General features: G+C 45.3%; 1 protein-coding gene across 2 annotated transcripts in view; it reads left to right on the forward strand.

Moving 5' to 3' along the window:
- The window catches only part of KIAA1549L (KIAA1549 like), a gene marked incomplete at both ends in the record, with an annotated part of 278,395 nt that overhangs the window by 205,117 nt on the left and 59,768 nt on the right, over nucleotides 1-13,510 (forward strand). For both annotated transcript variants that reach the window (XM_082843999.1, XM_082844000.1), the window contains 2 exons: nucleotides 4,126-4,304; nucleotides 11,335-11,552. In XM_082843999.1, the coding sequence (XP_082700125.1) occupies nucleotides 4,126-4,304; nucleotides 11,335-11,552 (397 nt within the window). The remainder of the gene's footprint in view (nucleotides 1-4,125; nucleotides 4,305-11,334; nucleotides 11,553-13,510) is intronic.

A 13,510-nucleotide genomic window follows, 5' to 3' on the forward strand; every position in this document is an offset into this window, starting at 1 on the left:
TTTTATTGGATTAGAAGATGAACAGAAGAAGAAGGGAAGGAAGGAGGGAGGGAGAGAAGGAAGAAAGGAAGGAAGGGAGGAAGGGAGGAAGGAAATAACGTTGAATGGAATTGTGGAAAAACTAAAAGGTGTAGTCCCATCACATTGTCAGCTTGCAAAAAGTACTTGATTGTGTGAATGTAGCCCCTGAGAATAGATTATTCTCTTGGTGCGAATAATCAGAAGTTGTTTTTATGGCTTAGTATCCATTCTAGAGGTTAGGGTTACTGAGGTTAATTAATAAATGTTCATGTACCAGGCTGTCATTCTAAAACTCTTCTTGTTTTCCACCAGGTTTGTTGCATATGTAGCTTCTAATTTTCTACTTTTTTGTGAAGATAAGAACTTTAAAAGGAAAAGACACTATTCCACTAGCAACATGGCTGGGGGTGGGTGAAGGGGAGGTCCTTATAGCACAATGGCCTCGTTAGTTACCATAACTGCAGGCAGTTTTAGAGTCTGTTTCAAGGTGATGTTTAAATATAAGTGGGAAAGATAGATGCCAGAGCTAGGATTTTGAAAGCAAAACAATTTGGCATTCTCTCAACTAAATACAGATACTTAAACTTCTGAACCCAAACCAATGTCACCTTAGAAAGAGTGTTTTCCAGGAAAGAGTTAACAATGAGTTCAAGGTGAGAACATTATGTATTTGTACCTTCAGTCATTTAGAAGAAAGGACCGCCATAGACCCTTAAGGGTACACCTTCCTTTAAGACACCAAGATTTCACCGCCAGGTTTCAGAATCTAATCACACCTTGCCTCCTAGTTGTCGTGGGGCAGGTGGGACAGGAGGAGGACAAGCATCAGAGAGCTTGGAGGATGAATCACTACTTTCTTAGTAGGGGCCCTTGAGGATTTGTCAGAAATATTAGCTCAAAAACAGTTTCAGTTTATTCTTTTTTTGCCTTGCCAGTGAGATGAAGACTCACTTATTATTTGATAAGCAACACCAGAGGGCAGTGATTCTAGTTGTAAATTATTTGTCTTTGAGCTTTAATAAAGGTTCCCCCAAAAGAAAATGTTTTAAGAGCATTTTCTGCTTCACATGGGAAGGTTCTCCCCATGCCAGTTCAAGCATAAAGAAATGAAATCTCCCTTTCCAGCCTGATATACTGAAGTTCACACCAGCAATGCAAATAAAACACAAATAGATACAGGGTGGATGCCTGGTGGCATTTACTGTGATGATGTGATGATGTTCTAGGATACTTCCTCAATTTCACTGTGGCCCTTTTCTTTAGCATTGTCCGATGCTTTTTTCTTTAGGGATAAATTATGCTTTAAATATTCCCACGAATCTGCTGTACTCACATAACATTTTAATGTATTAATATTTAATGCAATGCCTTTTAATGTATTTTTTCCATACAGTCCTTTTGGGGGGAGGATAACTATTTTGCTCTTAAACCTAGAGGAATTATTGTGCAAATCTGAATATGACTTTGAGTGATAGTGGAAAGGAACTGCAGTTTATACAGTTTCTAGGGTGTTCTTTTCCTGTCCCATTATAGTTATGCTCCCCCCCTTCCCTCCACGGGGTGAGGAGTAAGTTGTCACAACCCAGAAGCAATAAGAATGCTAGGTATCATCTCTTCAACCTCGGAATGGTTAACTTTTACATGTTTAATTGTTCTGCAGGTACTAACAGCATCTCTTTTTCCAAGTCAGGAAATTTTAGTCATTCCTTTATTCATTCATTTATTCAGCAAATCCCTACTGAAAGCCAACTGCATGTGAGACATTGCTAATTGCAAAGGCATGAGCCTTTAAAAAGATGGGAAAGAATGGAGCTCTTCTATTCTAGTGGCAGGGGGTGGGAGCTGATTAAATCAATACAACAAATCAATAGTGATAAATGCATTGAAGAAAATACAACAGAGTGATGAGGTGAGTGTTTTTTAGATTGGTGGATAAGGTAAGTCTTTTTTAAGCTGCAACTTGAAAAATAAGAAGGAACTAGGCATGTAAAGATCTGGGGAAAGAGCAAATGCAAAATCCTGGAGGTGGGAACAAGCCTGCTGTGTTCAAGATGGCCATTGTGGCTGGAGCAGAGTGGCTCAGGGAAGAAGCGGGAAATGAGCTCAGCAAGGTAGCCAGGGCCACATGGTACAGGACCTTGTAGGTCACAGTAAAGACTCTGGATTTTATTCTGAGAGAGATGAAGCCTTCAGAGGGTTCTGATCAGAGGAGTGCTGTGATCTGGTTATCTTTTGAAAAGATAATCCATCCTGGCTGCTGGTGGAGTGTGTATTTTAGAGGTAGGAGGACAAGAGTGGAAGCTCAGAGGAGGGGCATTGTTTAGGAAGTGTATTGGTTACTTATCACTGCGTAACAAATTACCCCAACATCTAGCAACCGAAATGACAATCTAAATTTATTATCTCACGTAGTATCTGTGGGTCAGGAATTCAGAAGTGGTTTAATTGGGTGGCTCTGGGTTCAGAGTATCTCATGAGGTTGCAGTCAAGATATTGGCCTGGGCTATAGCCATTGAAAGGCCTCACTGGGCCTGCAGAACCCACTCATAAGATGGCTCACTCACATTATTGTTGTCAGGAGTCTCAGTTCTTGCCACATGGACGTCTCCATAGGGCTCCTTGAGTGCTTGCATAACATGACAGCTGACTTTCCCTAGAGGGAAGTGATCCAAGAGAGAGCAAGGTGGAAGCAACAATGCTTTTTTACGACCTAGCCTTGGAAGAGATACATTGCCATTTCTGCAATTTCCTGTTTTGTTACACAGGTTAATCCTATGTGGTTGTGAATATCGGGAGGCAGGAATTACTGGGTACCGTATTGGAGGCTGGGTTTCATAGGAGTTGTCTGGTGGGAGATAATGGTAGGAAAGCAAGAATTGCCCAGCAAAACTACACTCTAAAAAGATATATGCATCTGGTAACACTTCTGAATAGAGATTTTCCTCTGTCATTGGCTTCTTGGTGGCCTGCTATTCACAAATAAGTCCACAGAACCCAAAAATCCTCCAATTATAACCCATGGTTAGACTCTGAGGTGTTCTAGCCACATTGCAAACTAACAATTTACTTGGCTCAATTTGACAAATCTTCTGTGATTATGATAAGTGACAGAATGGTACAAACTATGTTTCTCGATAATTTAAATGACATCCCAATCTCTCGAGACGGGAGGAAAGATGAATACACTTCTATTACATTCATATTTCATATAACACCTATTTTGCTCCTAAATTGCCGGCTGGCTTGGTCGTTTGAACAGGCTTAATTTATCTCTTGCCGAGCCATGCTCAATAAACTGTCATTCGTGTAGTTACTTAATGGGAATGTGCTTTAAGAACAAGTAAATCAGCAAGGTACCCCTGGCCCTCCAACATCCTCCGTCAGCTTAGCTGTGGAAGCGCAGGCAGATGGCTGTCTTGCAGCAATCACAGCAGAATCCTCTGTCAGAGGGGAGAATTAATTTAACAGAGTGTAGGTGGAAATCGCTCTACTTAATTAGGGGAGTCGTCTGTAGCTTTAAATTCGTTTCTCGGGTGGTTATTTCTTAACTTTCTTTTGTTTTAGTCACATGACAGAAACCAAACCCTAGTCATTGAAGAAGCAGTCTTTAGAAAGAAAGAGAAAGTTTCAGGAGCAATTACTGTGGCTGGTTGACCAGGGAAGACTCGTGACCTTCACATGATGCCAAAATGGGTAGCTTTGGTGGCAGAGACTAAACTGAATGCTGTTATTCTCTTGATTGTCGTATTTTAAGAATAGTTGCCAGGTTTGGCCAAATGGCACTTTTCCCATCTCCGACTCAAACATAGAGAACAAATTTACTTTTTTTTTTTCAAGTGTGTTCTGTCACAGTTTTGAAGGAATGGTTTTTACTTTTTGAATTCAAACCAGTGGAGGGGTGAAGAGTGTAGATCTTAAATTAAAAAAAAAAAAAGAAAGAAAGCCACGAGCAGGAGTGAGCCATTGGCACAGAGCCAGTCACTGTCGTTCCTGAGGTCATTTTGAGCAAAGTCATATCCTTCGGCCGTGAGCCTCTCATATATTCCCCCACGGTGGCGCAGTTTCCGCACACCAGAAAATCAATGTGTTTATGTTGTGCTTTAGTGCCGGCGAGCGACGAAGAGGAAGGAGCCGTCCTCTTTGACAGCTCTGGCAAGGCGGCTGCTGATCCCTTTGACACGTCTTCTGGGTCTGTGCAGCTCATCGGAATAAAACCCACAGCCCTCCCCGTGGTGCACCCCACCTCGGACAGGAGCCAGGAGCCGGTCGTACTCAACGGCGAGGTGAGCACCTGAGGACCAGAGCAGGAGAGAGTGGGTACAGCCAGGCCTCCGTGGATGCGGACTAAGGAGTAGCACCTGGGGGTCCTGGGTGCAGGTTGCATCCAGGTGTACGGGGCTCTGGGGGTCATTTTTACCTCTGCATGCGCGGACCTCAGCAGAACTAATCAGGACACAAGTCACCCCAAACCAGTTTGCTGAGTGATGTTTTCAGAGCATTTTCTACCTTCATTAGAAAGCCCAAAGGGGACTTTTAAAAACTGTAGTTGTGAAGAGAAACACCAGAAATCCTGCTTCCCCAGCACGTCACCCACACAGCCCGCTGTCTTTCCTGATACTAAACTGGTCAGGATGGCACGTCTGTTGCAGTGGTGGTGAGAGGCACTTGAATTGATAGGGGACCGGGGGAGATCCAGACCGGGATGTGGCCTACTATCTAGGCTTTAAAATGACTTTTACTCCCTTGAGCAAGCTTGAGACAACCCTTTGCCTACTTCCAGGAGGATATCGATGGATATCATGATGTTAACCAATTTTCCTAAGTCTGAAAAAAATGATTAATGTACAGGAGAATAATGATTCCACCAAAGAAAAACAGATAGATGGATGGATGGGTGGGTGGATGGATGGATGGATGGAGATAGATAGATAGATTGATAGAGGCAGTTTAGGGGAGAGCAAGAGAGTAAATTGGGTAAAAATTATCTGCTATTTCTCCATCTCCTGCAGCAGAATGGTCAGTGGGCTGAAGACGTTTATGATCCTTTAAGGCCATGCATGTGGAACCTGCATGTGAATACATTACACATGTATGCACGCACACACGTACTTTCATATATTTTTCACTGTTGTTAAGCTGTCAGGTTGGTTTTTCACTTCATTAGTTTATACCCAGCTATGGTTACCTGCATCAGGAGGGAGATTGCCTAAGCTTTGAAGTCTCTTTACCCTCACACCCGGAGGACAGTGCGACAGCCCCATACAGCTGTGTATTGTAAGCGCACTTAGCGGCTTGTCTGCATCCCCCATCCAGGCCACGTATAAAAGCCTGTTACAGACCTGATTCAGGAAGCTCCTCTGGTTTTCTGGACAGAAAGACCGAACTGCCCAGAGGTGTGATGAGTTGAGGTTCATCAACTTTAAAAAGAATTTAACTGGGAATTCCCTGGTGGTCCAGTGGTTAAGACTCAGTGCTTTCACTGACGTGGGCCCAGGTTTGATCCCTGGTCGGGGAACTAAGATCCCACAGGCCGCGCGGCATGGCCAAAAATAAATAAATAAAACTGAAAAGAACTTAACTGGTTGTGGACTTATAGAGCACTTCTATTCCAACCTCATTCTTTTTAGACAAAGCAACTGAAGCCAGAGGGCTCAGGTGGCTTGCTCAAAGTTGCACTGCAGGTTATTGTGACAGCATGATGCTCAGGCCCCCTGGCTCCCTGTCCAGTGCTCGCTCCTTCCCTCTCTTTGACTTCCTGTGGCCCATTAGTGAAAAAAAAGCATTGTGCTTGAAAGAGTATGGACTCTCCAGCCATGCTGCAAGAATGTGAATCCCACCTCTTCTACTTACTATCTTTGTGACCTTAGGCAGGTTAATTTATCTGTGCCTCAGTATCTCCATCTGTACAATGGGACTGTTGTGAGGATCAAATGAGTTAATACATGTAAAGCACTTAGAACAGTGCCTAGCCTACAAGTACGTTATTATTACTGTCATCATCGTCATTAGTCAGCTAATGAGCAAGGATTCACTGATCGTGTACTTTATGCCCTTTGGCCCTATAATTTGGGAACCTGTATATCTTCCTAAAGCCAATCACAGCCAGTGAATCTTTCCTTATACACAGTTCTGCCACTGGACATGCAAGCCCAGTGATTAGAGGCCTCTGAGGTTATCACTAACGCACTGGTAACTGCTCTTCATTAAGACCCTCTGCCCAGTATGGGCCCAGGTGTTGGCTGCCATGCCTGGATCTTTTCATTCCCAGCTTAGCCATGTGAATGTCCTGGGGACAGGTTCCAGATCTCGGCTAAATCTAACTTACCACTCCCTTTTTCTGCCAGGCCCATCACCCTGTCACAGGAGAACAGATGAGCATTTTCCCTGTCCAGAAGTGGATGCATGTTACACTTTGGTAGCCGAAGGAATAGACCTTGCTGACATTTGGATTGGAAAGGAGCCCTGAACTGTTCTCTGTAATTTACTGCCTTGTGGCATTTGAGGCAGATTGTCTTATAATTTTCCTCTTTCTCCTCTTACGGGCAGCTTGTATAAGTGAAGAAAGTACAGCCTCAAAGCCATAAATTTTCCTTTTATGAATTATAGGTAATGCTTTTAAATATTATTTTAAAGAAAACATAATAACAGCAAAGTTCAGAAAGTAAGAAAGATCACTGTAACTTCACTACCCTAATATATCCTCTGTTTTCATTTTTTCCACCTTCACGCTTTTGATCAAGCTCATGATATTTTAGAATCTCATCATAGACAGACAACTTTATATCTTGTATCTTAAGCATTTGCTGTGTTGCTGTTGTCTTTCTGACGATCATTGTGAATGACCTGATTGAGTAGGTGCACCGTTGATTGGGAAACTACTCTCCCATTGTTCAAACCAGGTATTTTTGGTTTTAGTTTTCATGCATGACTTTTAAAAAGTTTTTATTTCGAAAATAATTTTAGATTTACAAAAGAGTTGCTGTAGTAGGACAGAGAATTCCGTTACCCAGCTAGTTCTTTACCTGCTACCCCTACTGTTAACATGTTATGTAACCATAGAATAATAATCCAACCCAAGAACATAACATTGGTACAATACTATTGACTAATGTGCAGATCTCATTTGAATTTCACCAGTTTTCCTGCTCATGTCCTTTTCCTGTTCTGGAATCCAGTCCAGGATCCCACATGGCATTTAGTTGTCTTCTGAGTCTCCTCCAGTTTGGGACAGTTTCCTTCTTTGTGACCATTTTGTCTTTCATGACCATTACTCTTTTGAAGCCAGTTACCATGTAGAATGTCCCTCAATTGGGATTTGTCTGGTGTTTTCTTATGACTGGATTGAGGTTATGAATTTTGGGCATAACTATGGGAATGTTGTGGCCTTTCGTGGGCATTGCATCAGGAAGTACTTGATACTGATATGTCTGATTACTGGTGACGTTAACTTTCATCTCTGACTTTGAACTTCTCTTGGAACGTTGTTTCAGGAGAGATTCCAGAAGTGGATTCCTGGCTCAGAGGATGTCATGCTACCTTCTTCTCTTTACTGGTTTTCTCAGTGGCGGGCAGAATGAGGGAACAATTAAAGATTTGTGAGATGCTACCAACCTAAAGATATCATCAGGGCCCAGGTTGGGGAGATCTTTGCAAGAGTTAGAAGAAATATGTCCCTCAGTCTGTTTCTTCAAATGCTGTAAAAATAAAGCATCTAAGATGCAGCGTCGTGTTAGTGAACCTTGGGCTTCGTACGTTGGTTGATAACGTATCTTACCACTGGATGAATTCATTGCTAGGATAACCTAGCAGTGTGGAGTGTCAGGACTGGAGTCTCTGCTTGCACATTGAACCACATCCTGGGCATTTGGGAGTTTATCTTAGAGGATGGGCTATAGTTACTCAGGCTCATGACTCCGGAGCTAGCTGCACGGATCCTCGAATGGGCTTTGATAAAACACCACACTCTCACCACAACTTGTTGGCCAGACACAGCTAGTGCTGTATCTAATCCTCAAAGCCCCCAGGTGTTGGTTTGCACTGTTATAGGCTGCTTCTTGCAACTGGCGTGCCCCTTCCTCTTTCCCTCCTGAAACAGGAACCAGAAAGGATGCAACCAGAGTAACTCTCATGGGCAAGAGGAAGGAACAGGGACATTCTAAGACTTCAGTGCAGCCTGTGGCCTGTCTGCCTTCCTTTGTTCGTCCTGCCCCTGCCCCAGCACACCCACTCCCACAGTGCTGCACCCATGCTGCTCAGCCCAAAGCCCCCTCACTGCCCCACTCCACCAACGTCTGCTCACCTTAGTGCTCTGTGCTCCCAAAGCTACTCATTCCCCTTCCCCTTCTCTCTGTCAAGCTCCCTCTCCCTTACTCTTAGATGTAAAGGAACCCCAAACAACCCACATTAGCGATAATAACATTTTAAAGTCATTCTCAGTGATGGTCATGTTGCAAGCACGCCATGCGTGTGAACTCATGCAAATCCTCACAACAGCCCAACGAGGGCAGTAGTATTATCTCCCTCTTCACCTAACGAATCTGAGGCACAGAGAAGTTAAGTAATGTGCCCAGGGTCACGTAGCTAGGGAACGACAGAGCTGGGATTTAAACCAGGCAGTTGATCCGGTCCCCAGAACCTACACCCTTAGCCACAGCTTTATGCTGCTCCATCATTAGAATGCAAATGACTGAAAGCAACAGTATTATCCTCCCAAGTGTGTTTGCATATTAACCCACTGAGCTCTGGTGAACATTTCATGAAGAGTTGGGAATGAGTGAGAGACAGAGATTGACTTTAAAAGGAGATTCTTCCCCTGTGTTGCTTGCAAGTAAGTTTGGCTCAAGTGGGGACCCTGCTCCTATGCTTACCTGTGACAGTGGGGGGAACTGGGGGAAAGAGGGGAGCAATTCCCTCAGCAGAAGGGAGTACTGCCGGCCTTCGTTTTTGGAGTCTTGATGTTCTAGCAGATTTTAAGTTAATTATCCAAATAGAAGAGCCTTAAGAAGAAAAAGAGCTTCATCTAAAGTATCGTCAGCAGCATGGGCAGTGAGTCAGGGATTCGCGGGCCCGACTGGCCAGAAGCCCAGCATCCCAGGCTGTGGGTCCTTGCTACCTGGGGGACTTTCAAGTCCAGGAGGGACACAAAGTGGGAAAGACAACTGTACCCCTCCCTCCCTCTGTCACCAGTTGGCATTGGCTGCAACAGTGAGGAAGCTCCTGTGCCACGTCCCGGGGGCCTCAAGTTTCTGACCCCAAGACCATTGGACCTTATGCCTTCTCGAACCCCCTAATCGTTTCTTCAAACACGCTGTTTTGTAGCAGTCTAATATAGAACACGAACAGGAGCATGGAGGGCTGCTCTGTTGGTTGGGGACCAGACCCCACAGCTTAGCTGTCTTATTTTTTGTGGTACGCAGGCCTCTCACTGTTGTGGCCTCTCCCGTTGCGGAGCACAGGCTCCGGACGCGCAGGCTCAGCGGCCATGGCTCACGGGCCCAGCCGCTCTGCGGCATGTGGGATCTTCCCGGACCGGGGCACGAACCCGTGTCCCCTGCAGCGGCAGGCGGACTCTCAACCACTGCGCCACCAGGGAAGCCCATTAGCTGTCTTCTTGCTGCCTCCGTACTTTCCTGGCTCCTGAGGACTCTCCTGGAGCTCTGGGGCAACAGTTCTTAACCCAGGTCCCTGGACTTGCTGAAGCTATTGGCTTTTGGAGGGCAAGACTCCTAATTCTCATAAGATTCTCAGCTGACCTTCCAAAATGACACAAATCCATGGAATATAATTTGAAAACCAATGCTCAGTGCCAGAGCTTTCTCACCCAGGTGCTGGACCAGAGTCAGCTCTGGGACTTTTTTCAAACTACAGATGCCCAGGCCCCACTCTTGAAGATTCGGATTCAGTAGGTCTGGGGCAGAGTCTGGGCCTATGGATTTTTTGCCAGCTCTGTATCCAGCGCCAGTGCACTGCCAGATGACCATTGCCTTGCACATCTTCCCAACGGAAAGACCCAACTCTGGCAAGCCCACACCAATCTCAGCCCTCAGCCATTCTTGGGGTGGAATCTACCGGTCCAGGGGCTTAGACTTTGGACCTTCTGTACTTCCTCGTCTTCTCATCCTGAGAGGCAGTGTACATGGTAGCTAACTGTGCAGACTCAGAGCTCTGACATGGGCTGTCCAAGGTCAAACCCTGACCCCACCACTGATTATCTGTGGGGACCGTGAGAAAGCTCCTTAATCTCATCTGTACAATGGGGAATGAAATAACCTGCCTATGGGTTGTCATGAAGGTTAAGAAGACTTCACTTCACACACATTAAGTCACTCCAGTGATTGTACATCACAGACTCTATAAGGGGAGCTCTTACTTAGTTTGCTAGGGGTCTCAACTCTGCACTTTACTAAATTAGCCGTTTGGGGGCCTCAGTTTCCTCATCTGTCAGGTGGAAGTCATCGGCACACTTACCAGACTTTCCATGATTGTCCCTTGAAATTACAGCTGTGAAAATGCTCTCTACAGTATACATGATCATACAGATGTAGTCAAGTCCGATTACCAGCAGCACTAACGGTTCTCCATATTGTTCAGTGTCAGGCAGATTTCACCATTCAGCTCTGTTTGTGGGAGTAACATCCTCATCATTTGTTACTTACTTAGCAAAGTCATCTGCTTGTATCTTTGACAGGTGAGCAGGAACTCGTTGGCAATAGCGACCATGCAAGGCTTCTTTCAAGAAAGCTATAGGTTGACAAGAATAAGCTCTCAAGTGCAGGTCGATAGAGAGGGGGAGACCTTGGGAGCAGGGTGTCTGCTCCCCTTTCCCACCCCATTCATCTCAACTCTACTCCTTCAGGAACTGGCTGTCTTATCCAGCTGGACACCAGCCAGACCGCGAGGGGAGGCCACTGGGCTGCTCAGGGCTGGAGCTAGAGTCGGAACCCCAAGTCTAGCTGGGTTGCCAAGTCCGAGTCTTCCACACAGGGGAACCAAAAGGATTTAGGCGGGACTAAGGCCCACACCACAAAGCTAAAAGTGCAGAGTCAGGCCTAGACCCGAGTAGACTCGAATAGATGGGCAAGGACGCCCTGCGGGAAGGTCTCAGGTGACTTAGGCAAGCGCCAGGCTCCACACTGTTTGTGGTCCACTCTTGAGGGCTGGTCTTGGCATGGGACACAGGTGGGTCTGGCTGGCTCAAAGGACCAGAGGTGAAGCCCAGGATGGCTTTTCCAGGAGTTGTGACTGTCTGATGAAGCTTCCTGTCTGTGGGCTGTGCCTGGTCAGGTGTGGGCCTGAGACTGTCTCTCTCCCCAGGTGAACAAAGCCCTGAAGCAGAAGTCAGACATCGAGCATTATCGGAACAAGCTGCGCCTCAAAGCCAAGAGGAAGGGCTACTACGACTTCCCTCCGGTGGAGGCGGGCAAGGCTCAGATGGAAAGAAAAAAGATGTATGAAAAAGCCCCAAAGGAAATCGAGCACGTTTTGGATCCAGACCCAGAAATGTGTGCCCCATTCACTGAGGCTAAAAACAGGTGCAGTCCCTAAGGGATTCTCTGAAGGTCGCTGTACTGTTAGTGGGATGAGGGCAGGGTGTGCCTCGGGCAATACAGTCTGGGTCTCTGGATCTGCTTGTTACTTTAGGACTATCGTCTTTGCAGGCTGCTGGTCTGGGCCACACTGGTCTGTACGAACGGGAGTTCCACAGTGAGTCTGGAAGAGAATAAAACTGAAGCCGTTAAAAAAAAATACTTGTGCAAACAACCATAATTGTCCTTTAGCTGAATGATGTTTTCAAACCTGTAGCTGTTTCAGAGCTGGGTTCAGATATAGTTATCACCCACCTTGTTATGCAACTTCCAGATCAAGGGACAGTGTATTCGTCAATTATTTTAGTGGCTCTTGCATAAGAAAAACAGAACGCATGCCTCACCTTTTCATTCAGCTTCAGTAAGTATTTACTGCACCGCTACTGCAATCTCCATGCCGAGTTCCTCTTTCATTCATAGACTTGTTCATTCACTTGCCATTTATTGTCACCTGCTCTGTATTGGGCACCACGCATGATCCTGGATACTGTCATGGTCACATGTTCATTCATTCAATTCATTCCAACTTTTATGGTGGACAGGACAGCCCAATCACTGCTCTTGTGGAACTTAAGGTCTGATGGGAGAGAAAGATCACCACCCCAAAAGTTCATTGCTCACAAGTGCAATGGGTGTTTGAAATGTGAGCTGCTGTGACAGTTGAAAAGGTGGGCCTGGCCTAGCAAGAGACGGGTAGGCCTGGTGGTTGGAATTGGCATCTCTCCAAGCTTTGCGGCTAATTCAGCAGGGAGTGGCCTCACCTGCTGGGGAAAGGGGTAGAGGTGAGCAAAGCTAGATAGGCCCGCCTTTCTTCTTTGCCTTCCCTCTGAGGCATTTCCCCAAAAGCATTTTCATGATTTGAGAACATCTCTTTCAAATACTCCTTGGCAGTGGCCCCTTGACTTTGAGCTGCCAGTGCTCCAACCCATCCTGTAGCCTTGGCAGACGTACCCTCTTCAGAGGTCCCCGGGGAGGACAGGATGGTTCCTGGCCTGAGTGGGTGTTTATTCAAAGCCAAAATGACTATGTGGCAGGCTTAGATGGAAGCCATAAAATCAAGCTGCTATATTTTATGAATGGAATCACCATAATTTATTTTTAATAATGAAAGGGGAGAATTCTAAGCCAGTGTTTCATTTACCAGGCTTCTCATTAGGCTTGGTGGGGATACCAAGCTGTTGATCTAAAATCATACTGTGATGGGATCACAATGTGTGTGCCACCAAGTTGATAACTGTAGGAAAAAAAGAGAAGAACATATGTAGATGTTATTGGGAGGCTGGGGCTTCTTTAGCTTTCACTTTATACTTTGGGTCTTTTTACTTCAGGGGTCTTTTATAGACGAGGGCGGGGAGTTTTTTTGCTGGGTTTCCTGCTGATACTTGGGAAATGAATCAAAAGCCCTGTACAAGGAAGAGGAACTGAGTTTGGAAATTTTTGAGAAATGAAACTTTCCGTTAAGGTATTTTATAAGGAGAATGAGCAAAACTTTTTTCTGGAGAGGTGCATCTCCACTGCCTAACGAAAGGTCAGGCCAGATTCTTAAGGCCCTTTGATGGCCTGCTGATGCTGGAATGATAAAGGTAATTTTTAGGAAATGTCTGTTGAAGAAATGATTTAATTAAAATGTTTGACCAGTTAAGGGAAAAATAGAGATAACAACAAATCAGGTGAGGTGGGGGGTAGGAAAGGAGATGGGGTCAGCAAGAGACTGGGACGAGAAGAGAAAGATTAATAGAGAAAAGGAGAGAAACAGAGGCTCAGTAAGCTCTTGGGTGCTATTCTTTTTTTTTTAAGCTTTTTTAAAAAAATTAATTTTTAATTAATTTTTGGCTGCGTTGGGTCTTCGTTGCTGCGTGTGGGCTTCCTCTACTTGTGGTGAGCGGGGGCTACTCTTCGTTGCG

This window comes from Leucopleurus acutus, assembly GCF_964270905.1.
Source record: "Leucopleurus acutus genome assembly, chromosome: 8".
Lineage (NCBI taxonomy): Eukaryota > Metazoa > Chordata > Mammalia > Artiodactyla > Delphinidae > Leucopleurus > Leucopleurus acutus.